The following is a 26,567-nucleotide window of genomic DNA, read 5'->3' on the forward strand; positions in this document are numbered from 1 at the left end:
TGTTACTAAGAGAACTTTCCTTATTGAGGGATAAGAACTACACTTCTGTGGGTATAAGAATAAAAATTTAGAATGTAGTTAGGGAGTATGTTGCTTTAGTAAAGTGGCAGTTGTAGACTCTCCTCCAAGATCCACATCTTCGTTAGTCCTAGGTACTTGACTAGGTTTCCAGTACTAGGCAAGATGGCATGATTTCCCTCTTGTTGAGCTGGTCTCTTTCTTTCCTTTTTAAAGTGTATTTTATTATTATGGGTGGGGGGAGAGGAGCAAGAATATGAGAATAAATTAGAATATGAATGAGAACAGTGTGTGTGTACTAGTCCATATGCATGCCATGGCACAAGTGTAGAGGTCAGAAGACTAAATCCAGCATGTACTGCTTTCCTTCCACCATGAATTCCAGAAATCAAACTTAAAACTCATTAGGTTCATGCACCAAGTTATCTGCCCTCCTTTTCCATCTTAAAAAAAAAGGTTTACTTTGTGTGTCTGTATGTCTGTGTGTGTATGCGTGCATGTATGTGCAAACTACCCATATGCAGATGCTCATAGCAGTCATAACAGGATGTTGGATACCTTGAAGCTGGAGTTAAGGTGGTTATGAGCTGCCTGGCAAAGATACTGGGTACTGAACTTAAGTCTTTTGGAAGTGTTTAACAAGTGTTCTTAACCACTGAAGCATCTCTCTAGCCTCACCATTCCTTTACTTATCACCATTGCACTGAACTCATAGAACTGTTTTTTATTACACCATGTTCAAAATTTGTTTCATTTACCACATAAGACTTTTTAAAAATGATTACATTTGCTTATGTGTATGTACACATACACATGGCATGGCATGCATATGGGGATCAAAGAATACTTAATGGGAATCCATTATCTCTTGTGAGTCATGGAGATTGTCAGAAGGCATGCAGCAACTACCTTCAGCAGAAAAGCATGAAGACCTGAGTTCAGTCTTTATAAAGCCCACATGAAAAAAAGCAAGGCATGATTATCTGCTTTACTTCAATAATGGAATCAGATGAGTCCTTGGGGCTTCCTAGCCAGTCGGTCTAGCCTACTTGATAAGATCAGTTAAAGACCCTGACTTAAAATACAAGATGGATGAAATGACATTCAAAGTTGACCTTTCTTTTCACATGTACATGCATGTGTGCACTCACACACACATAGAGAGAGGCTCCTTACTCATTGTTTTCCCTTTATTCTCATGTGAAACCACTTTGATTTCGTCTTGTTCTTCATTTTTTTATTTAAAAATTATTAAATTACATTTATTTGCTTTTGTGTTTGTGCATATATGGGCAGCACGTGTTGTGGTACACAATTTGGAGGAATTGGTCTGCTCTTTTTACCCAGTAAGCCATCTTGCCAGCCCATTTTCCTTTTTTTAAAACCAGTTTAGGAATACATTGGTGACTGGTAGAAGCCACTCTATCATTTACTAGAAGCAAAATTCTTTTATTTATATTAATAGCAAACTAATTTTAAGTATGCATTTTTTTTCTGTTATAGGAATTTTCTTACCAAATGCTAATTAGTTTCTCCAAGAACTGGGGTACTCAGTTGGTAAAGTGTTTGCTTAGTGCTGGGTTCTATTCCTAGCACTGCAAAAACTGGGCAGGGTGGTGCATACTTAAAGTTCTAACCTTGGGAAGCAGAGACAGTAGGATCAAGAGTTCAAGATTATCTTTAGTTATATAGCAAGTTTATAGTCTCCCTGGCTTACATGAGACCATTCTCAAATACATACATGCCTACATACATACAAAAAAATGAAAGAGGGATGCAGAGGCAGAAGAATTGCAAGTTTGAGGCTAGCCTGGCCTACATAGATTCTTTCAAAATCAAACTACTAGCCAGAGAAATAATTAAGATCGCTTGCTGCACAGTCTTGAAGACAAGAGCTCAGATCCAGCACCCAGGTAACAAGCCAGGCAGCTGGTAAACGTCCGTTCCTTCAGTTTTAAGGAATTTAACCGTCTCTTTTGACTTCTACACATGGCACAGGTACATGTAATCCCCTACCCCACATGCACATACTTATAGTCACACATAAAGATAAATATTTTTTTCAAGAAGAGTTTATTATTCAACTATAAAAATATTTTAAGGACTTATTTCTTGTCTTTAAATAGAATTTCATTTTAAACTTATCTCAGCTCCTTTAACCTTACTATAAGTATTACTAACCCTTAAAGTTACTGAGTCTCAATATTCTAAATTTGATATTTCTTTCTGCCTTAGTATATTAGAATTTAATTGAGTTCTTCAAAGCAGAAAGCTTATATCATTGATAACCTGTTTGGTTTTACTTTGCCTTTTCCAGGTACTTAAAAAGATTTAAAGTGATGAAAATCAAAGTTCTAAGAAGCTGGTGTCGGCAAATCCTTAAAGGACTTCAGTTTTTGCACACACGAACACCACCAATTATTCACCGGGACCTTAAATGTGACAACATCTTTATCACTGGCCCTACGGGTTCAGTCAAGATTGGAGACCTTGGTTTGGCAACTCTAAAGCGGGCTTCCTTTGCCAAGAGTGTAATAGGTATGTTTCCAAGTGTGCTTTGGAGCCAGTTTGGCCTTTTGACATAGCTTTTCCTTAGAAACCTGACCGCGTTATATCTTTTCTGACACAAAATAAGCCTTCAGAAATTCATATCATTAACTTAGTGATCAAGTCTACTTAAATACGAAATGAAGGCTTTTTAATATTTAAACTTCTAAAATCATTTTGAAGACTATTGATGTTTTATAAAGTTACATAGAGAGAAGTAAGGTGAACTTTGTTGATATAACCTTTCTTGTTAACAGTCTTACTGAGTCATTCTGTTAATATTTTATATTTATACTTATACAGTAGAAGTAATGTTTCTTTTTTCATAAAGTAAATGGAGTTTATGTAGTTTAGCTTCAGAAATGTTTGTTGGCTATATCTTCAAGAATACCTGGCTAGGGCTAGAGAGATGGCTTAGCTGTTAAAGGCTAGGCTCACAACCAAAAATGTAAGAATACATGGCTGTAAAATTTTGATTTGAAAATAGGAATATAGGGGGCTGTACTATGAAAAGCCGGTCTCATCAACTTTTCTTTACTCTCACCTTTTAGAATGAATGATATATCAAAATTAGGTTTCTCAGCCTCAGTAAACTGGATAGGTGGGTCTAGACAGTTATTTTTTTAGGGTTTTCTTGTATATTGTAGAATTATTTCATAGCGTGCCTGGATTCTACCCAAAAATATTTGTAGCATATCTTGTCTATTTACTCCTAATTGTTATAACCAAAAATGTTTCCAGACATTGCTTTAAGGAGAGCAAAATTAACCCTATTGGGAATTAGTAAATTGTCTAAATAATAAGAGTGACCTTTCAGACTTTTTAATTGTATATTAGTCACAGCTGGAAGAAATAATGACTGTTTTGATAAGCTTTAGTTCTCTTTAAAAATTTTCAGTTCACAAAGTGCATTCATGATTAAGCAGGCCAGAATCCTAAATACAATAAGAATAGCATGGCACACCTGTAATTTGCATTTTTTAACATAAAGAACAAAACTAAACCAATGTTCTCAATGGAATATTGTGAAGTTAGGATTTTGAATGCTGTTCATACATTTTCACACAATATATTAACAAGAAAAATATATTTGAAGCCAAATTGCCCTTTTATTTTCTTGACAGGAAGCATTTGATTGTCTTTGGCATCTTATAATCACTGGTCCAATGGAGTTCTTATTTCCTTTGTTTATTAAGCATAATGTACATACTTATTCTGGAATTGGAAGTTAAAGATCCTGAAATTATTTCTAAAATCTTATCTTGTAGGACTATATGCATACACACACATACATACTGTGTCACAAACCAGTGTGTATTTGAGTTCTGTATCTGTTGTATGTGTATGTGCATTTGTTTTTCACCTGTAGGATGCCCCTCATTGTATTTCCTGTATCTGCATTAGTCTTACTTGTGCATTGTGAGTTGTATGGTAAATATGTGAAGAAGAGGCTCTGATGAGTGGTCTTGGCAGATGATTACATGTTATTATTTTTAAAAACATTGAATACAGAGGAAACACCCCCCCACCCCACCCAGCAAGGTCTCCTTAAAAAGGGACATATTAATGGCAAAAAGCTAGTTGTGAATACAACTGCCATATGGTAGAAGGCAGACAAGTATCTGATCTTTTTATCGCTACTATCTTATATCCCTTCTGCTAGTTTTTTCTTACCTTTTTATTTGTTTTCATTATAATGCTAATGTATCTCTTAGTCAAAGTTCTATGGTAATCGTGGAAACACAATTTCAACAGTTTAAGTAATCATGTACCTGTTTTAAAGACCTTACAATGGAAGATCTTCTATAGGATATTTGATGGAACAGACTTAAGATTTCCTTCCTCTTCCCCTTTTCTTTTTCTTCTCCCCTTCTGCTTTTTGAAACCTCTAGTAGGTAAAACCTACAGCTACTATTCAATTGAGTCTGAATCATTGTTTTAATTTAAGGTACTCCGGAGTTCATGGCTCCTGAGATGTATGAGGAAAAATATGACGAATCCGTTGATGTTTATGCTTTTGGGATGTGCATGCTTGAGATGGCTACATCTGAATATCCATACTCAGAGTGCCAAAATGCTGCGCAGATCTACCGTCGAGTGACCAGTGTAAGTCCTTGTCTTAATTGTTGATGACATCACATCATATTTAATAAAATCAAACTAGATAATATCCACATGTGCAAAAGGGGGCAATAATAGAAAACCTAAGCTGTTGGAATGAGAGTTTGCTCAGTTAGTTGCAGTGTACAGTGAGAGCAAAGTTAATCAGTTTCTTTCCACCTCCATTGTAGTCACTTAAACCTTTAGCATGAAGTATATTTTATTTGAAACTGCATTCCAATATCTCTTAATAGTTCATCTGTGTTCTTAATTATAATACATGGTTTTGTATTACTATTATATTGCTTTAGAGGTGATTTCAATTGTAGACTTTTGAAAGCAGCAAGAATATATAGGTTAATATTGTGGCCATGAGACAGTGATAGATAATTGATACAGAAGTATCTAAGATTCAGTGGGACCTTGGGCATAAAGAGGAAAGAGGTTTTTGGTTTTCTTTCAGAGAAAATGTTAGATATTGTGATGGGTTCAGAACACAAAATAGCAGGTTCACTTTCCCACTGTAGTTACTGCTGTATTTTCACTCTTGCTGTCTTTCTCCCTCTCTCTCTCTCCCTCCACCCTTTCACTCCCCCTCCTCTCCCTCCCCTTTTCTACCCCACCTCCTTCTTTCACTCTCTCTCTCTCATTTTTTGAGGTAGGGTTTCTCTGTTTAACCACCCTGGCTGTCTCGGAACTCATCCTGTAGACCAGGCTGGCCTTGATCTCACAAAGATCTGCCTGCCTGTGTCTCCTGAATGCTATGATTAAAGGTGTGCACTACTACCACCCAGCGCTTTGGTAGTCTTTAAAGGTCATTTGCAATGAATTTTCTTTGCAAGTTATTCTGTTTTGTGCTGATTGTTTTTATAAAATTTTAGAGAATTTTATTGATTGATTGATATTTTATATATAGGTGTGTACCAATCTTTAATTAGGAAAAATTTTTTTGCATAATAAAAACAAGAGTTATATTCTGTTTCTATAGACCTTTCTGGATAATTTATATGTAGGAAATAATGTGTGGTCTTTTGTGACTAGCTTCTTCCAGTATGTTTTTAAAGTTCATGAATTATTTTCCCATCCTTGTTTCTTTTTGAGGGTCATAGTGTTCATAATAGAACCCCTCTAGCTTTGTACATAGTAGGCATAGGGTCATTACTTTTAAGAGGTGATATTATTCTATTGTATATATACAGTGTAGTTGGTTTAGCATTAATCTGTTGGTGGATATTTAGTTTGTTTAACCTTTTGGGGTATTGTGAATAGATCTACTGTGAATATTCATGTACAAGAATTTGATTGGCCATCTGGTTTTTTTGTAGGAGTAGAATTATTGGCTAGTATTCTAACTCCTAACAACCATTTAATTCAACTCATTTGTTTTCCATATGACTGTATCTTCCTTCCCTTTTCTCCCCTCCCCTGCCCTCCCCTCCCTACCCTTCCCTTTTTTCTTTATATGTATGGGTGTTTTGCCAGCATGTAGAGGGCATCGGGTCCCCTTGGACCTGGAATTAGAGACAATTGTTAGCTCCCAAGTGGGTGCTGGGGATTTAACTCTGGTCCTTTAGAAAAGAAGGTAGTGCTCTTAACAGCTGAGACATCTCCCCATCCTTCAAACCCAGTTCTTATTTTATTGAGCTGTATGTCTTGTTACATAAGTGAATTAAATAATTTATCACATAGAATATCACACTTCACCAAATGTATACATGTTGGCTGGTTTTTAAACCTACCTTAACCCAGTGACAGGTATCTTTGTAAGAACTGATGTATATACTATAGAGTATCTGTGATAGCCCATGTGATGTCAGAGAAAGAGATTTCTGTTTTTACTGTTGCTACAAGCCAAAGAACACTGAGGACAAATCACTGTAAGCTACGAAGAAAAAAAGGGTTTTCCCCACATATTTTAGAAGACATTTGAGCATGCTGAAACTGAAGGTTAGAACTGCTGGCCTCTAGAACCTTGAGAAAATAAATGTTTCATTGAACTTGTGCTTTTTTGCTGTGGCATCCCTCTAAAACTAAACAGTTACATTAATACATGATAAAACAATTTTAAATTCACTTTGCTGGATTTAATCTTTGTAATAATCCTATTTCCAAATAAGGACATCATTATCAGTTACTTGTCTGTTACTGTGACAGTAGTACTGGACAAAAGCAACTCAAGGGAGAAAAGGTTTATTTTGTCTCATTTCAAGAATACAGTCCATCGTGGCAGGGTTTTTGAAGCAGTTGTTCACCATCTATAGCCAGGAAGCAGAGATAGATGAACACTGGTGCTAAACTAGCTTTCTCCTTTGTATGCAGTCTAGTACCATATCCCAGGAAGTGGTGTCACCCATATTTAGAGTAGGCCTTCCCAGTTCAGTTCACCTAATCAGTATAATTCCTCACATATATCCCTAGAGGTTTGTCTCCAAGGTTATTCTAGATCTTGTCAAGTAGACAGTGCAAACCATCATATCACAACTTGCAAGAGACTGTTACCGAGGAATTATGAGAGTCAACAGAACCAGGGGACTTTAGGCAATGCTGTGTAGCTTTTATTTTAGGTGGCTCAGAATTAGCTCAAAGCAGGAATAGAAAAACAATGAGCATTTCTCATCATTATAGGCTCAGGATACAGGAAGTCTCATGGCCTAATGGGATATGTTTGCATAATGCCTTTGAATGTGCTAAGCTGCATTGCCAAAGAGCAAGGAGAACACTTCTTGCCTGCTGCATGTAAAGGCATTCCTCCCAGGAAATTAAAGAACTATGAGATGAGAGTTCACACAGCAGGATAGTATAGGAAAATCTTAATATATATCGGTTATATCATCACAAGTCCTCTCCTTGTTCCCATATGTTCATGGCCATACCATAATACAAAATGCATTTAGTCCAACTTCAAAACTCCTAGTCTTATAGTTCCAACACTGTTTAAAAGCCCAACTTTTAATGAAACTCAAGCTCCTTACACTCTCAAAACTGAGGAGTTGGGGCATGGCTTAGCAGATAAAAATACCTGCCAACAAGCCCGAGGATCTGAGTTCAAGTCCCATGACCCATTTGGTGAAATGAGAGAACCAGTTCTGGCAAGTTATTTTGAGACCCCTATGGGCATTTTATGGTACTTGTGTATATACACACACACTTGCATACAAAATAATAAACATTGTTTATAACATTTTATTTAAGCAATAAAAAAACCCACGATGAATATTTCCAATATGCAATGGGGCCAAATAAACATCCTTATCTCAAAGGGGAGAGAAGGGACACAGCAAACTAGTATCAGAACAAAGACAGACCCAGCAGAGTAAGCATCATATCCTACAGATCTGTGTCCTGAGTGCTGAGTCAAGATTATGAGTTCCTGCCTAACCTGGGTAATGTAGGGAGAAGGGGGAAAATGGGAAATGATCATTATTATTGTATATCATTATTACATTAGCGGCTAATAGGGGGAAATGACTGAACATGTGGAAGTATGGAATCAAGATGATTATGCTTTTTGTTTTGTCTTATTAAAGTTAAAATTGAGCTCTTTATACTTAACAGTTAAGAAAATAAATGACCATTTTAGAAAAGTGTATTTTTACAATGGCCATTGGTAATTTCTGAGGTTTCTAATTGATCATTGTTATAAGAACAAGGGTATGTTGAATGCTCAGCCATAATTGGGACAACCTTATAACTTATAAGAGGAAATAGAAAGAATTTAAAAACAGAAGGAAGTACTTGAGGGAGGTGGAACTACGTTTTTGGAGCATGTTAATGTCTACACATTAGCATTATTGATTCTGCTGCAATTATGTTAGCCAATATCCTGTCTCTTCCTGAGGATTTACAGTAGCTAAGGGGGAGGGATTTAGGAGCCCCCACCTTCCCTGAGGTTTTTTTTGTTTTTGTTTTTTGTAGTACTGTTTGGCCAATAGCTTAAGCGTATTGCTAGCTAGCTCTTACATCTAGAATTAACCCATTTTCATTATTTTACATTTTATCACGAGGCACATGGCCTACTGGCAAGGTTCCAGCTAGCAACTCACAGCTTTATTGTCTGTTGTCTCCCTTCTCTGAGTATCTTATCTATAGACTGTAAATAGTCACTAGGGAAGGCAGAGACATTTTTTACAGCTGTATAACCATTGAAGAGAGCTCTTGCTCTTGTAAATAGTTTTTCACCCAGTTCCTGTTAAGAAACCCTAGTAAAACAAAGTGGGATGGGGACACATATGCACACACTCTGTACATAAAAATAGAAAGTAGGGCACTGGAGAGATAGATAGATGGCCCAGTAGTGAAGAGCACTGGTTGTTCATCTATTATATTAGAAATAAGTTTAGGATTGCAAAGAAAAAGATCACAACTCCAACTGAAGTGTCTACACAGAGCAAACTTTACTTTTGAGCAAGGGAAGATCTGTTGGACAGATAGTAAGAATTATTCTAATTCAGGTGATGACTTTGTCTTTATCTTAGTCTTAATTCAATTAGACAGTCTTTTTGGGGGTGTGTGTGATACAGTGTTCTTTCTGTACCCTGCCCACCAGAAGAGAACACCAGATCTCATTATAAATGGTTATGAGTCACTATGTGGTTGCTGGGAACTGAACTCAGGACCTCTGGAAGAGCAGCCATTGATTGCTCTTAACCTCTGAGCCCCTCAATTAGACAGTCTTAAAAGAATTGGCACACAGGAAATGAAGGGGGAAGGGTCGTTGTTCCAAGCCATCATATTCCTGGATTGCAGTAAGGAGGGGGCCTTTGTGTGAACAAAAGTGTAACTTGAGGAGTGGTATTAACACATTTACATAAAAGTCTTACTAGAATGGGAAGATAAAACAATTTGAGTATAAATTGAGTATCTGACAGAAAAGACTCATAACTAATATCTTACACAGAGCACCCAGATTCCTAAAACCTACAAGGTTGAAATAAAACTGTATTGACTTTCATATTAGTGACTTTTCTTACTGTAATGGCAGAGATTTTATGATTCACAAAATTCAGTATACTTACCACCATGCTTTTAACAAAAGAAGTTAGTTAATAATTTAGTCTAAATACATCACTAGAATTTGTTTTACAAAATTTACCTGAAGAGGTCTGTACATAATCATAATTTAAAAAAGATATTTTATTAGGATCCTGTATATTTGCAGGAAGATCTTTCTAGTTTTTTGAAAAACTGACCTTAAATGTTTAGTCCTCCTGCTTCTGTCTGCCTTTTGGAATTGTAGGTATATAAAATGATGCCTGGCTTATACATGTGAAATATGTAAAAGCAAATTATTACATAAATTATTAATTCTAAAAATTTCCAGACAGTCTTCTGGAGTTGAGCCATCATTTTAATATCTTTATTAATTGTAAAATTCAGCTGAGTTGAGAATAAAATACTCTTTCTTAAATGAAATAAGACTTTTAAGTTTAATAGAACTCAGACTATTATAACTATTTCTTGGTAATTAAAGCAATCAGTCTGTTTTCAGTTTTTGAACAGATTGTTCCAGGACAGGCCCCAAAGCTACAGAGAAACCTTCTGTTTTTTTTTGGGGGGGGGGCGGAATTGAGCAAATATGAATTTATGTTGAAGCTAAAGTAAATAGGTGTAGTTTCTGTTACATTCCTGGTGTATCCATCACCAGATTCCAGTACTTTTTCACCATTCTCCAAAAGAAACCCCATGTGTACTATCAGTCACCTCCTTTTCCTCTATCCTCCAATTCAAGTTAGATTTTACTTTCGTGGAACATTTAATGTCAGTATTGTTTTACTCACTTAGCATAATGTTTTCATGGTTCATCCATGTGGTAACATATAAGTACTTTCTGCTTTTTATAGTTAAATAATATTTCATTACCTGATATTGAGCAGCTTTTGGTTTCCTTTAGTTCTCTTTCTTTTTATTTTTCTTACTTTTGTTGTTAAACTGCTTGAATCTATAACTTTATTCCTGGAGAGGGATCAAAAACAATGCTGTTGTTTGTTTGCTTGTTTTTTGAGACAGGATTTCTCAGTGTAACAGTCCTGGCTGTCCTGGAACTCACTTTGTAGACCAAGCTGACCTCCCTCCCTCCCTCCCTTCCAGATTTATTTATTTTATGAGTGCTCTATCTGCACATACACCTTTATGCCAGAAGGGAGCATCAGATTCCTTTATTATAGATGGTTGTGAGCCACTAAGTAGTTGCTGGGAAATAAACTCTGGAAGAACAACCAGTGCCCTTAACCATTGAGCTGTCTCTCTAGCCCCCAATGTTCTAATCTTTTGAGCAGCTGTAATAGAAATGTCACAAACTGGAGCATCAATAAGCAGCGGGTTTATTTTTTCATTTGTTTATTTAGTTTATTTCTCAGTTCCTTTCACATTGTCCTTTCCTTGTGAAAGATTCCTTTTATTAAGTTACATTTTGTGCACTCATTACCTAAATAAATAAAAAAATTCAATTAAAGAATCCCAGGTGTAGTTAAGTTAGATACTATGCTAATTTGTGAGAATTATCGTCCAAAGGAGAAATGAAATTTAAAATGACTCTTGGAATTTTTTTATCCTATTAAAATGAAGCTAAATTGCAATAAATAGAAACTGACATACAAATAAAAACAATATATAGGTATAGAAAAAAGTGTAGAATGAGGGAAACTAATACAGAAAAAGTAGAAAACTAACTTTAACAGTGAAAATTCCAAGGGTAGGTGACATCTGAAATCCTTGTCCATTCTCTTGCTACTATATAGATTCTGAAATCTCAAAATTGTAATTTTTGAATAGCAAGTTTAAATTGCTTTCTGTGTTTTGGGGATAGGGACTGTGCGATTTTGCCTAGCAACATTTCCTCATAATTTTTAGCCTATCTTCACTTAGTTTTCTGAGGGCAAGAGCAAATCATATTTCATTTGATAACCCACACATTTCAAGATATTTTTCTAAAACCAGTTTCTTAAGAAAGGGAAGCTTGTATGTATGCCTTATTGGAAAAGGAAATTGCTCTGCTGTTTTGCCATTGTCTTTCTATTTAAGATAACATCTTGTCAAGCTGTTTTAGGACTTAACATTCCTGTGGAGACCTTGTCTCAAAAATTAACAAAGTTTACAAAGTAAATTGACTGGTACTGTGTCAAAATCCTTAATTCAGAGCATACTACTGGTGACATTAATCTATGTTTTGTTTTTCTTCTGGTCTTTACAGGTCTAGTTCTAAAGTATCTTTAGTATTCTGCACTGTTCATTCATATATTTGGACATGCTGTCTTATTTTTAACTAATCCATTTTTATTTTATGAGTTCCAGTGAAGTGTCAAAGGGGACTGTGTCTTTTGTTGCTTTAATGGAAGATTGCTTGTATTTGAGGCTCTGATATTAATGTGGGGTATTTAAATAAGTCATTTAAATAATTATGCAATGATTTTATATAATTATATAAACAACAGTTACTATTGTGAAATAAGATTGATACAGCATTCTTTCTTGCAAATCTACCTTGGATATAGATTTAACTAATTTAAAAATGCTAATATACTCAGCTTACCTACTACATGCTTATTAAGGAAACATGTTGATGTTTGGTTATCCATTCAAAAAGGTTATAATTTCTTAACTAACACCACACACACACCAGTCTCTAGTTTCTAGTTGGGGTCTGTTATATATTCTACCTAACAGTAATTGGTAAGATACCTCCAAGGGCCTTCTATATATTTGGCATTGATTGATTACAAAGAGTCTTGGACTTACCTTCCTAGGCCAGATTTTTCTATTCCAGAATCTTGTTCAATTGTACCCATGAACTGTAGTTATAAGTTTCTTTGTTGCTTTGTCTTTTGAGACAGAGTCGTCTTATGTCTTCCAGGCTGATTCAGACTCAGCAATCCTTCTGAGCAATCCTGCCTTAGCTTCTAAAGTGCTGAGACTACAGATGCAAGCTACAGTGTCTGGCTTTTCATTTTAATTCCCATAATTAATTGTGTAACGTTGTTTCTCTTCCTCCTCCTCCTCCTCTCCCTCTGTCTTTCTCCCCCATCTCTCTCCCCTCTCTCTTTGAGACAAGGCTACCCTGGACTCAATTTGTAGACTAGACTAACATAAACTAACAGATCTACCTATGTCTGCCTCCCAAGTCCTAGGTTAAAGGTGTGTACCACCACACCTAGTCTTACCTTCTCTAGATTTTGGAGATGCGTCTTCATTAAACTTGAAATGTAGTCAAAGATGACCTTGACCTCTTGCTTTCAACTCCTGAGTGCTAGGATGATGTATGCTGTCATTGTGCTGGGGATCAAACTCATTCTTTCATGCATGCTAGACAGACACTCTACCTCCTTTTTGCATCATCTGTGTGCTAAGTTGTGGACATAGCAATGAGCAAGAGAGATGCTTTAATAGTTTACAGAAATTTTATAGTATACCAGGAACAATGGGCATATTAAAATAGTCCATTCACTAAACCAAATAGATAGTATAGACATAATGAAGTTAGGGAATTTTACTCTTCTTGGGAGAGTCAAAGATACTATTCCTAAGAAAGTATATTTAAACTAAGAATTTGCTCTGAGAAGGTAATTTTTATATCTATCATATTTTAAAATTTCTAATATATTTATACAACCCCCCTTTTTTCTCATCCACCCCTTCCCATTTACTCCTTGCTATCTCTCAAATATCTCTGTCTATGAATATATGCACATATATTCAAATTCCTAAATACAGCTGCTCGGTCCACATACTGTTCCCTGTATGTATATGGTCTCAGGACTGACTCCTTGGTACTGAATAGCCAATTGCAGGATGGGATGGGATGTAGTGCGATGCAGTGCTCTTCCCTGGGGAAGACTATTCTGAGAAGGTAATCTTACGTGAAGAAATGAACCAACACCCTACTCTACTTGTCACTCGTTTTTTGGTTCTTTTTGTTTGACTGTTTGGTTTTTTAATTTTATGTGCATGAGCATTTTGCTTGTATGTTTTTCTGTGCATCACATATGTGCCTGGTGCCCAGGGAGGCAAAAAGAAGGCTTCAGATTCCCTGGAGCTAGAGTAGAGAGTGTTGGGAGCCACCATGTGGGGACTGGGAATCAAACTTGGGGCCTCTGGAAAAGCATCATGTGCTCTTAATCACGCAGCCATTTCTTCAGTCTTGTTGCTGGCACTCTTTACCAGTAGCATTGCTACCTGTTCTGTGTTCTGTTTTGATATTACCTATTCCACCTTCAATACCTATACCTCTCAAGAACAAGTTCCTTTTTTCCTAAGTATACAAGAGTTTTTTTCTGTTTGCACAGTTACTTAGCTGTTTAATAGTTACAGCACTGAACAAGATAGATACTTTAATGGTCTGCATATTCAATTGACATTTGAATTTATAGTTAAATTCTTCATTTACCCATGGTTTGGAAGAGCAAGTAAATACTATTTATCTGTTGCTTATAAGAGATTGTGAAATCCAAGGTGATCATTAAACAGTGACACATCGGGAAAATATCAAGAATTCTGGGGGCTGGAGAGATGGCTCAGCAGTTAAGAACACTGATTGCTCTTCAGAGAATCTGGGTTCAATTCCCAGCACCCACATGGCAGATAACAACTGTCTGTAACTCCAAGATATAACACCCGTACACAGACATACATGCAGTCAAAACACCAATAAATAAAAAAAAAAAAACGAATTCTGATCTCAGAGATCCAGCTTAAATCAAATGTTATATTGAATTAATGAATATTATAGTGTCATTTATGATATGAGGGCATTTTAACCTGTACTGATATGAAAGTAGTAAGTACAGACTGGTTTAATAGAGAAATAAATGCACTTATAATACACTTTGTGTATCATGGCTGTAATTCATCCAAATCTTTCTTTTAATGTTTATATTCTTTGGGAGACTTTCTCTGACTAACCTATCTAAAAAAAAAGAGTTCTTAAAACACATTTTAATTTGATCTTTTTATTTTTCATGGCTATTATCACAACCTCACTTTTTTGCTGCCTCAAACACAAGCAGTTCTTTAGAAAAGTAACAAGACACAGGCCCTTTATTATTCTTATGATAAAGAATGGATATCAGTAAAAAATAAGGCAGTATTTTCAGATAATAGGAATTGACAGTACAGAATTAAAGACTATTAGTAATGCAGCAGTTTAAAAGTTGCAAATACTCAGCCAATATTAGTGAAATAAATACATGAGTACATACTATAAGGAGTATATAGTTTGGAGTTTGATCTGCTTGAATTCAGATCCCAGAAATGCTTCCTAGCTGTGAACTGTGAACTTAGCTGCAAGTTTTTAAATTCCTCTGAGCCTAAAGTGTTAATTGAGAAAAAACATATAACTTTAAAAAAGTAGTAGTAGTCGTCGTCATCATTGTCTTAATTATATACTTGTCAACCAGCATTTGCTGGATATTGCCGTTGTTACTAATATTACTGTCATATGAGTAGTTGTGAAATTAGTTGCCAATGATGTTTAGACACAAATTGTATTAAATATGTTTAACAAACTTCATTCACATGAAGCCAACTTTAAATTGGGTAGGAGTTGATATTTATTTAAAATTTTGTCAGTTGCCTTGCAAAATACGTTAAATATACTATTTCAGTCTAATTTTAGTATTATGATAAATAGGTAATATCTTCATTTCACAAAAAGACAGACTTGAAAGTTTTAACCATTTTTCTTAATGTCATGAAGGAGTGATATTTAGTTCAAAAACAAAACATACAGATAGATAGTAACATTTTTGTCCTTTGCTTGTTCTTTTAAAACTTTTTTCTCTAGGTATTAAAAAAAAATCTCTAGCCGAGGTAGTGGTGGCACATACCTTTAATCCCAGCACACACTTTTAGTTCCAGTGTTCAGGAGGCAGAAGCAGGCAGATCTCTGAGTTTGAGGTCTGCAGAGCAAGTTCCAGGAAAACCAGGCTACCTAGAAAAACCCTGTCTCAAAAAACCAAAATCAAAACCAACAATAATTCCATGAATAAAAAAAACTTACAGACTATAGATAACACAAGTTTGTACATAAGATCCCCAAACTGCACTTTGGGGATTCTTTCATAAAAGTCTAGGTTCTTGTGGCAGCATAGAAAAACTGCTTAGTTATATATCATGTGCTTTTAGAATTGAGAAGATCCAAGTAAGGGTATTAATCCAGCTATGGGAGGCTAAAGTAGTAGGATTGAAAGTTTAAGCTCTGCTTGAACTATAGAGTGAACTTAGAACTTTGTGAGACCATCTCAAAGTAAAAAAAATAAAAATCGGTATGGGAATATAGCTTAGCAATAGAACACTTATCTAGCATATACTTGGCCATAGGTTCAGTCTTCAGTATGGAGGAAGAAAAAGTAACACAAGTTTTGTATGCTATTAAAAGAATTTAAAAGTTTAGTACACTACAGCATCAATGTTTATATGAAGGATAGTGCATTTGAGGCTGGAACAATATCTTGACTTTCATGTATCCAGAGTAATGAGCCTCAGGGAATCATGAGGGAAGCTAATTTCCTTTAATAGAGCCAACTCAATTTGGTAGAGCATTTGAAGAGGCTTGTTTTCCAATGGAATTATATGGTTTGTTCAAATACCTGTAAACTAATGGTTCATACCAACAAGAATCTGGCTGAATCCAGTCCTTTAACAACCAAGTTAAAAATAATGGGGATTTTTTTAATTACTTTGTTTGTGTAATTTAACTTTGGCACTGATTCCATTAGCCTTTGGATTGCAAGACTTGTACACCTTGTATGGAAAAAACAGAATTAAAGCCATTAGGTTAAAATTCCTTCTACCTTTTATATAACAGATTACAGTTCACTCTTTTTACAGAAACAAACTACACCAATTCTTGATTAGTTTTTAAAGTTAAGAAAATTGTATTTCTTTTAGCAGTTAGACTTTTTTGTGCTATACTAGAAAAAATATGAACTTAGCTGAAATGATTAAATTTTGTCCTTTTATAAATGTGGATTGTAAGTGAAAAGATAACACAAGTTGTATCTAACATTCTGTTTGACTTTCAGAGACATTCTGTTACTCTCCGGTGATTCTAAATTTAAAAGTAACAGTTTAGAGTATCATTCTTCTTGAGGGGAAGTGTTAAAAAAAATTGTAAAATTCTTCAGAATTCCTCAGCAAATCCTGAATATCAGTCTTTAATTTCCAATGCAGTAGACAGAATTAAAAACTGACAGTCTATAAAGATGTTGTTTTTATTTAAGCACATTTCAGTAATACTGAAATTCATGCTAGGTGCTAAGAGAGTAGAAATACTACTTCATAATTGTTGCCTTTTTTTTTTTTACTGATATATATGGTTTAAGGTGTACCTTTAAAGAATCACGAGATGTAAATAACTAAACAAGAAGGGGAAGAGGAAATGTTTTGTCAGTAAAAATAATACATTAAATATACAGTGAGCAAGTAATGCATTTGACTGAACTTACTGGGTAGGTGGGTATTATTGTTTATTATTATTATTATTATTATTAATTATTGAGTCAGAGATTGGGAGCTGTTTTATTGAGAACAAAAGAGAATGTCTTTCATAGTAGAAGGAGCATCATATAAAAAGTATTTTTATTTATTTATTTAGTTGGTTGGTTGGTTGGTTGTTGGTTGGTTGTCTTTTCCAGGCAAGGTTTCTCTGTGTGGCCATGACTGGCCTAAAATGCAGAGATCCACATGCCTGTGCTTCCCAAGCACTGCGATTAAAGGCTTGCACTCCCACAAACCTGACTGGAAAAAAAATGCTGATGGAAACACATTTTAAGCATTCACTGAACAAGTAATCAATTTAACCTACTGGGGAAATAAGGGTAGATAGAGGTTAAGTAGAAAGCATGTAGTAGAAGTAACATTGAGTTTGACACTGGAATATTTGGATTCTAGTTTTGACTCTACCATTAATTGGGCCATTACGTATTAGAACATAGACTGTTCTAGGTGCTCAAGTTAATGCATTAGCACTTGTTGGACTAGACATTCAGTGATCCACCTTGAATTAATAATTTATTTATGAATGTTCAAAAATATAAAAGATGCAACGGAATATGTTTATGCTGAGAAATGCAGTACTAAATACAATAGAAGAAAATAGAACAACTCCATTGATACTTTGGCATAAATGAAGATTTTGCAGCCTCACCACCCAGATAAATGTCTGCAGTGCCTTTTGTACATATAACTTTAGAATCAACCCTCTGAAAAGACTTTACCAGTTGAAAGAAGAGAGTGAGAAGTACAGAAGCACACACTGATCATGACTTTATTTAAAAATAGTAAATTCTGTACAGAAATTGATGTTGTAAATTTCAAAAATAAATTTTAGATTTAGTTGTCAAAGACCACATTTAAAAGCAAATCAGCATGAGTTCAGCCTTCCTTGTAGAAACCAGATATACCTAACTGACAAAAAAAAAAAAAAAAAAAAACCAAACGAGTTTATTGATGTTTGAAAAATACCAATTTAAGTATACAATTATAAAAACTACAATTCTTTAATAAAAGTCGTGGTTCCTATTTCCTTTATATGCAAGTTGTTGTGCTATAGGATTTAAACACTAAAACAGCTTTTCAAGGAAAGGGAATATATTTTAAGTACGTTAAGCTTAAATAATGTTTTAGGAAGATATAAAATATAAAAAATACAAAAGTTATTAATGACTGGTGTGGTTTATATAATAGCTACTTCTGTCTGTGAGTTCTTGAAAAACAGATAAGTAGTTTGTTTGTTTAAACAGGTGGTAAACAGTTCTGTTGTACCCTCTTACTCCTCCTATAGCTTAACATTTCTGGCCAAATAAAATGAGGTTTTTATGCTGATTCTGTTACCTTCCCCAATCACTGCTTTATATCTTTTGCATTAAAATTTTGACCACCAAATTCTGATTACTAATACCTCATGTCTTTAAGTTAAGGTCAATTTACCATGGACTCTTTGTTTCCATTCCTTGAATGTAAGTGTAGAACTTACATTCTACACTTACATTCAAGAAATAGGAACGTACCACAAGTTAGTATGTCATCCTTGTACAGGAGCCATTTTAATATATGGCTTTGTCACTCCAATTTTAGTATGTGTTGCTGAAGCAAGCCCAGAAAAGGTTTATTTTCACAGAATCTAGAAGTTTGTGCCTATATCAAACTGTTGTCAACAACAACCAAAAAAGCTACACCAGTTTAGTTTGTTCTTAATACTCATATCTTTTTTTTTTTTTAGTTTATTTTTATCTTTAGTGCATTGATGTTTTGTCTGCATGTATGTCTGTGTAAGGGTGTTGGATCCCCTGGAATAGGAGCTATATAGACAGTTGTGAGCTGCCATATGGGTACCAGGAATTGAATCTGGGTCATCGGGAAGAACAGCCAGTGCTCCCAGCTGCTGAGCCATCTCTCTAGCCACAATAATCATATCTTAAAGAAGTACGAAAGTATGGAAAAGGCCTGCCTGCCTATCTATCTATCTGCCTATCTATCTGCCTATCTGTCCATCTGCCCATCTATCTATCTGTCTGTCTGTCTGTCTGTCTGTCTGTCTGTCTGCCTGCCTGCCTGCCTGCCTGCCTGCCTGCCTACCTACCTACCTACCTACCTACCTACCTACCTACCTACCTATCGATCTACCTACCTACCTACCTACCTACCTACCTACCTACCTACCTACCTACCTATCGACCTACCTACCTATCGATCTACCTACCTATCTACCTACCTACCTACCTACCTACCTACCTACCTACCTACCTACCTACCTACCTACCTAGTTTTTTGCGACAGGATTTTGCTTACGTTTTAGAGCCTGTCCTGGAACTAGCTCATGTAGACCAGGCTGGCCTTGAACTCACAGAGATCCACCTGCCTCTGCCTCCCTGAGTGCTGGATTAAAGGCGTGCGCCCCCAACTGCCCTGCTGGAAAAGGCATTTTTTAAAAAATCTCTTTGAGGTAGCCAAGCATAGCCTTAAGCAATCTTCCTTGTATGTGTAAGTTAAAAGAACTACTATACTTCTGCCCACCACCTGACTACTTGCTTAGTAGTGATAAATATTGAACCAGAAATTATTGGTAGCTGTTTTGAGATAGCATGTTAGAATTAGTGTATTTCTACCCTTTAGAAGAGAAGTTGCTGAGCAAACATTCTACCACTGAACTATATCTCCAGCCCTAATATTACTATTTTTTCAGTTGATAAAACAAAGGAGCTATTGTGCATACTTTAAAAAAAAAAAACAACTGTCTTCTTCCCTTCCTTCCTTCCTTTCATTCTTTCTTTCTGTGCATGAGTGTTTTGCCTGCTTTTATTTCTGTGTACTACTTGGGTACCTGGTGCCCATGGAGGTCAGAAGTAGACATCTGATTCCCTCAAACAGGAGTTTCATATGGTTGTGAGCTGCCATGTGGGTGGTGGGTATCAAACCTGGGTCCTTAGGAAAACAACCAGTGAAAGTATGAGTTAATTGGATAACTGCCAGTCCCTCTGCTTGATGTTTACCTTGAATTTGCTCTGTTGCCTAAGCTCAATCTCCACTCCCACCCCCCACTTTTAAATAAAGCATAATTTCAGCATGTTTGTTATGAAGGAGGTGTTTCAGTGGGTAGGTATTTAATGTTACATTCAGGAAAGCCTCCAAGGTAGATTTCAGAATCAAGGAGGCAGAACTTTTGGATGCAGTAGGTGGAGCTTTGAGCAAATAAAAGTCTCCCTGCTTATCCAAGGAATGTATTGCTATTGTAGGAAAAGCAGAAGAAACTACTAGTAGCAAAATTGTTGCCGTGTCTTTCAACATGTGGTTTATATCCACAGAGCCAATCTAAATAGAGTGTTGGCTGAGTAAAGCAAGCTCAGTTGGGAAACATGGCCATTCAACAAGAAACTATGCTCCAGTCTGACTTTTATATTTGTCTTCTTTATGCTGTGGGCTAAGTTGTTATATTTCTATCCGCTTTCCCTTTAATTTTTCTCTAAACTCTTAACAAAGCTGTTTTTTCTTTTCTGATGGATTTTATGAAGACAGATTTTTGTTCAGTATTTGTTATTGTAAATTCTCATTGCTGCTGCTGCTCTCAAAAGGATTGTATAAATGAGGTAAGAATTTCCAGTCTGGGTAGAGCATATCGTAGCCTTCCTGATGACGTATATAGAAAGTTTCACTTAAACTGCTGAAATTATTTAATGTTCTGTGGTTTATTCTGTGTGAGGCAGTATGTTTTTCTCAATCCTGATTGGTTAGGACAAGTTTTACTTTTATCAAGCAAGAGATTAAATGTTTGAAACCTAACATTTGACACTTAAGCTTTGAGACAATTCCTGACAGTTTTAAGAAATTGAATATTGAGCCAAAGAATTCTATACTATGACTCAGTTCTGTGTTTCCAGCAGATTAGTTGACGACCGTAAACATACAGTATTAAAGAAACCAGTGTCTATAAAAATTTTTAGTTCAAATAAAGCAACATATTTGATAAACATTCTCTTAATCATCTCTTGATATATATGGCCTTTGGAGTAAAAAAATTACTCAGTTTTTATACTGTATGAAATGTTACAGAAGTGACTTTGTAACAACAGTCTCAAAACAGAATGAGAAAGTGCACAGTTTTATGACACTTAAAGAAGAGTCTCTTTGTCTGCAGGAGCTGTGTATATATAGAGACACGATTGTCCAAAGATAGAACCTGTGAATTGAAACAATAAGGCAAGAATACTTTTAAAGCTAAGTTGCTGGTTCTGATGAGTGGCGTGAAAAAAATATTTGTCCTTAGTGAATAAAGCTTAATTTTTTTTTCTTTAAGAGTAACCCAGTGTTTCTATCTTAGTATTCTTTTTGGTTTTGTGTTTTCTAACTTTATGTAGAAAAGGTAGGAAATATATTTGCTTTTACTATTTGGAACAGGACCGAGTAGGATTAAGTTGAAGAGTAAAGAAAGGGGGTTGCTTTTGCAGGGTTGTAGAGCTTTTAAGTTAATCTTCATCTCTATTGAAATTATACACGTAAAAAAGAAATAAAATGCAATTTTATCACAAGAACAAATTGCTAATACTGTGTTCTTTCTGGTGCCAAAAACCATGTTTTAGAATAATCTAGACCAACTTTTAAAAATATGAGTTATTAAGTTCTTATATCTTAAGAACAAAAAGTGCGTGGTGCACATCTCAAAAACTTTGCTTTGTGCACATTCCTACCTACTGTCACAGGTCCCTTTCAAGAGCTTCATACTCATTCCATGTACTTTTTGTCTGTTAATACTAAATTTATACATTCTTACACTATTTTTTAAAGGCTTTTCTGGGCATTTTTATAATCTTGACTGGTGGTAAGATTTTTATTTACTTTCCCAATATCTAGGTGGGTAGTAGTCTTAATCTTCTAATATCAACTGATGGGTTAATAAAATATATCTCAGTTTTATTGACCACCTTGCCATTTACAATATGTTAAGGCCACAGTAGCTTCTGGGTATGTTTTATTACATTTAAAAGAATCTATCTGTGTCTAACTTGGAGTTATATTATTATATTATTATTATAACTAATATTAGTATAAACTAATACATTTGAGGATGGTGCTATACACAGTTACTTGATTTTTCTTTATTTTCTATTTGTTTTATTAGCTAGTAGATAGAAATTACAATGTGTAAAAACATGGATGTGTATGTTTGAATGAATAGGGTTAATAAGACAATTTAGGATCATCAATGATGAAAGCAGGTTTAGGAGAATTTCTTATGTCCTTCCTATATTGATATAGAAGTCAGTCTATATTTGCCATCGTAGTTTAGTATGTTGCTGCTGGTAATTTAAACACATTTCCTTGAGATACTGTATTATGGATGGAGCCACAATTTTTTCTCATTAAGTTTTCTGTTGGTTTGGTTATTTTTCTGTAACATTTGAACTGTCTTCTCATACATAATTTAACTATTCAACCTGTTATACCAAAATCTGTTTCAGACAATTGCTTACCAATACTTTTTTAGGTATTTCTTACCATTTAAAAGTTTAGTTTATGTTGTATTGCTTTATTGTAGAAAACAAAAAGCCACTATACACTATAAAACAGAAAACTCAAATATTCTACGATCAACTTTTAGTATAAGTCATCCATAAAATTGCTTAATTTTTTAATTACAATTTTACTCATTGCATGTGTGTATGTCCACAACTCCTTGAATGCCACAGCACTTGTGTTTTTGGTTTTTTTTTTTTTGTTTGTTTTTTGTTTTTGATATAAGGTCTCATGTAATATAGGATGACCTTGAACTTGCTTTGTAACCGATGATGCTCTTAAATATCTGATCCTCTTTCTTCTACCACCTGGGTGGTGTTTCATTACAGGGATAGTAACCCTAGCTAGGACACACCGTGATGCTATTTAGTTTCACATAGAGTAGGCTAATGAGTTTTCTTCTAAACTAATTGTAATACTTTTATTTCATGTGAGCCTGATTATTTTGCCCTTTATGCTTTTTATTAGTCATTTTGTTTTGAGACAGGGTCTCATGTAACTCAAGCTGACCTTTGAACTCTATGCAGTTTTCAGATGGGGCAGGTGGTTCAAGAGGACACTAGAAGATTACTGGGCACTAAGGAGTTTATTAGAAGAGGTTGTTTTTTTGTCAAATGTGCGTGTATTGTAATCAGCAGGTAGGACACTTGTAACAATGAGGAAAAAAAGTTGTGAAAGCAAGAATTTGGTGAAGTTGCCTGGTAGATTACTGTTGTAGGAGGCCACTTGTTTGTTCCGGACTTTTCAGCCCCAAAATAATCACACCAAAAACGTATTATTTGCAATACTGTTTGGCCAATAGCTTAAGTGTATTTCTGGCTAACTCATACTTTAAGTTAATCCATCTCCATTAATCTGTGTATCGCCACGAGGCTGTGGCTTACCGGGTAAAGTTCTGGGTCTTCTCCAGCAGGGCTACATGGCTTCTCCAAGCTCTCTGCCTTCCTTCTCCCAGCACTCAGTTTAGTTTTCCCTGCCTACCTCTGTTCTGCCCTGCTATATGCTCAAGCCAGCTTTCTTTATTCATTAATGGTAATCACAGCATACAGAGGGGAATCCCACATCAGGTTTCCTTTGGGGGCTCATAGGTAGATTCTAGCCCAGAGCAGAAGGAAGACTACATAGCCTATGAAGAATGAGTCCACCAAGAAAATCTTTGTAGATATTGTGTATGAACTTGGTGGAGGTGACCTTGTAACCTAGCAGGAAAATGGCCAGAGGTACCAGGGTCAATTGGGGGAAGACAGCCTGGTTGACTAAGCTGATTTATTTATCTACTCATGGTCTTGAACCCCATTTTGCTTCACATAGGATTATTAGAAACATTTTATGTTATTTTTATTTCCAGGAACCTACTGACAAACGAGAAATAGCGTCGAAGAGGCTCTGAGGAGAGTCCCTTTTCTGAAAAGAATCAAGATCTGAGTGGCAAGGGAGGGAGTTTCTTTTTAGACCTTTTAAAGGATGGGGATGAGTTAATTGATAGTAAGATTCTATAGCCAGACTCTCATGATTCCCAGGCTGGATACAGGGAAGGGTATAAGGATAGTTGTGAAACATTTCCAGTGGTACCAGTAAGTTTTCTAGCTGGGGGCTCATAGACAGCACCCCAATAGGATGCCTGTTAATATTTGTGAGAGGCTTCTCCTGATCAGAGGCTTCATGCTGACATATTACTCCAAGGATAACCTTGAATGCCTGATCCTCCTGCCTCCGCTTCCCAAGTGTTGAATTTATAGACTTATACAACAGTTTCTGGTTCTTATTTTTCTGTTTTATTTATATAAAGTTGCTCCTTAGTTATCCTGCCAAAACAATACTAACCCATAATTCTTTGTGTAAAGCTTTTAGAATAGTATCATATAATATGATGCTTACCAAACTCTGTAAATACATACCTATCTCTGGGTTCAATGTCCAAATAAAGGCTGAATTAATCGATGTGTTAGTTTTCAAGATTGAGCACAAGATTTTCTAACCAATCAGAACACCTGGTTACCATTTTAAATGTAAGGAAAGATAATGTCATGAGCCTAAATTTTTTTTTTCTGTAAAAGTAAGATCTGCCGTATTCCTTATTGTTTCTTGAGATTGCCACTTCCTACCTCTGATCCCTACATGGATTAGGTCCTGCATATACATCAGAAAAAAAGGCAAGGGACATTAAGAAGGCAGCCTGTTTAAAAAAAAAAATCAAGATTCTCTTTTCATTAACATTTTTGTGGCTATTTTTATGGATTTTAGGGAGTGAAGCCAGCCAGTTTTGACAAAGTAGCAATTCCTGAAGTGAAGGAAATTATTGAAGGATGTATCCGACAAAATAAAGATGAAAGGTAAGTTGCTTCTTTGACCCCTGGTGTTGCTTGAACAATGTGAGGTATATTTAATACTTGTATTTCATTTTTCCATTCATAACATTTTTAAAAATTTTTAAAGATTGGATTCTTTCCATTGAAGCTACTCAGATTTGCTCTCTTAACTGTAAAAATGTGACTCAGTGATGTTTAAGTAAGTTAAGTTTATGTTTAAACCAGAACCACCTCATACAGTCTCTACATTCAATTTAGAAAACCCTGCAGTAGAGTTCATTCTACAATGCAAAAAATTGATTCATTAATCATTCTCCCTCTGAAATTTGAAAGTAAAGTAAAATCTTGGCTTTTGAAAATCAGCTTAGCTCTACAGGCCTTTATTTTCCTACCATTATACCAGGATTGAAAAAGAGCAAAACATTAAAAATTCCTTTGAGTAAACAGAGATTTCGTGCAAGGCTTAGAAGAAGAGCTGCCTTAGTCATTTGTACAAACAAAGCTTTTCTGAGAAGAGTGTCCAGTATCAGTTATGCAGTGTAGCTGACGGGTCACCTGTAGGCTTAGCAAAGATAGATGATTATTTGAAAAATAATCTGCCTTACTTACCTCCATACCAGTCTAAAAACAAAAGGCACACCATCCTAAATTAATATAAACTGTAAATTGAGCATAACCTATCTCCTAAAATATGGCCACAATTGGCTATATCAGCCAAATTCAAGAATTTCATATCTTAACTCTTCTAGTCTCATGTTCTTTTCAAAACTTTGTTATTTAGAAGAGCTCTACATCATGATCTTTCAGACCGTTCAGCAGATAGTTATCTATGAGTTTCTGTTTTGAGATACACAGCCCTTAGAAGCTCTTTTAAGACTTTTTCAGTTTAAACAAAGGGATATTTGTTTTGAGTTTTAAAAACATTCTGTTTCATTTCTGGATGGAAAAGTTTCTTTGATTACTGGTATTTTGTATAAAGAAGATTGATTGTGGGGCTGGAGAGACGCCTAGGTGGTAAAGAGCACTGGCTGCTCTTCTAGAGGACCCTGGTTCAATTCCTGCACCCATATGGCAGCTCACAGCTGTCTGTAACTCCAGTTCCAGAATATCTAATACCCTCACACTAATGTACATAAAAATCAATAAAACATTTTTAAAAAGATTGATTGTTTTGCATCCAACCTTTGACTTGCCTAATCCACAAGTTGTTGATAAGGAATTGAAAGGATTTATTGTAGTAAATAAAGGTTGCTGTTATAGAAAGTACCAAACTAGAAAACAACAAATTTATGTTTTAGTTATGATTATATTATTTATAACTGTAAAATTTTGAGAAAGAATCTTAACCTTCCTCTGCCTTCATTTTATAATAGTCAAGAAATGGTATTCCATTGTTATTGTTCAAAGACCAGAGAAGGTCCTACACAGTGGTTTGTTGTCGTTGTTTTGGGTTGTGGTTTTTGTTTTTTTTGGGGGGGGGGCTATGTTTCTGTGGTGTTTTGAAGCTTTGATATTCTGTGCATTATTTCCATAATTATTCTGACTAATGAAATTAGATCATTTGGTTTAAAAATTGTCTCTATCAGCTGTTAA

General features: G+C 35.3%; 1 protein-coding gene across 15 annotated transcripts in view; it reads left to right on the top strand.

Annotated features, from left to right (window-relative positions):
* Wnk1 (WNK lysine deficient protein kinase 1) overlaps window positions 1-26,567 on the top strand; it is a 116,104-nt gene that overhangs the window by 41,045 nt on the left and 48,492 nt on the right. For all 15 annotated transcript variants that reach the window (XM_075982954.1, XM_075982953.1, XM_075982945.1 and 12 more), the window contains exons 3-5: window positions 2,336-2,556; window positions 4,514-4,671; window positions 24,910-24,998. In XM_075982954.1, coding sequence (XP_075839069.1) covers window positions 2,336-2,556; window positions 4,514-4,671; window positions 24,910-24,998 — 468 coding nt within the window. The remainder of the gene's footprint in view (window positions 1-2,335; window positions 2,557-4,513; window positions 4,672-24,909; window positions 24,999-26,567) is intronic.

This window comes from Microtus pennsylvanicus, chromosome 8 (assembly GCF_037038515.1).
Source record: "Microtus pennsylvanicus isolate mMicPen1 chromosome 8, mMicPen1.hap1, whole genome shotgun sequence".
NCBI lineage: Eukaryota > Metazoa > Chordata > Mammalia > Rodentia > Cricetidae > Microtus > Microtus pennsylvanicus.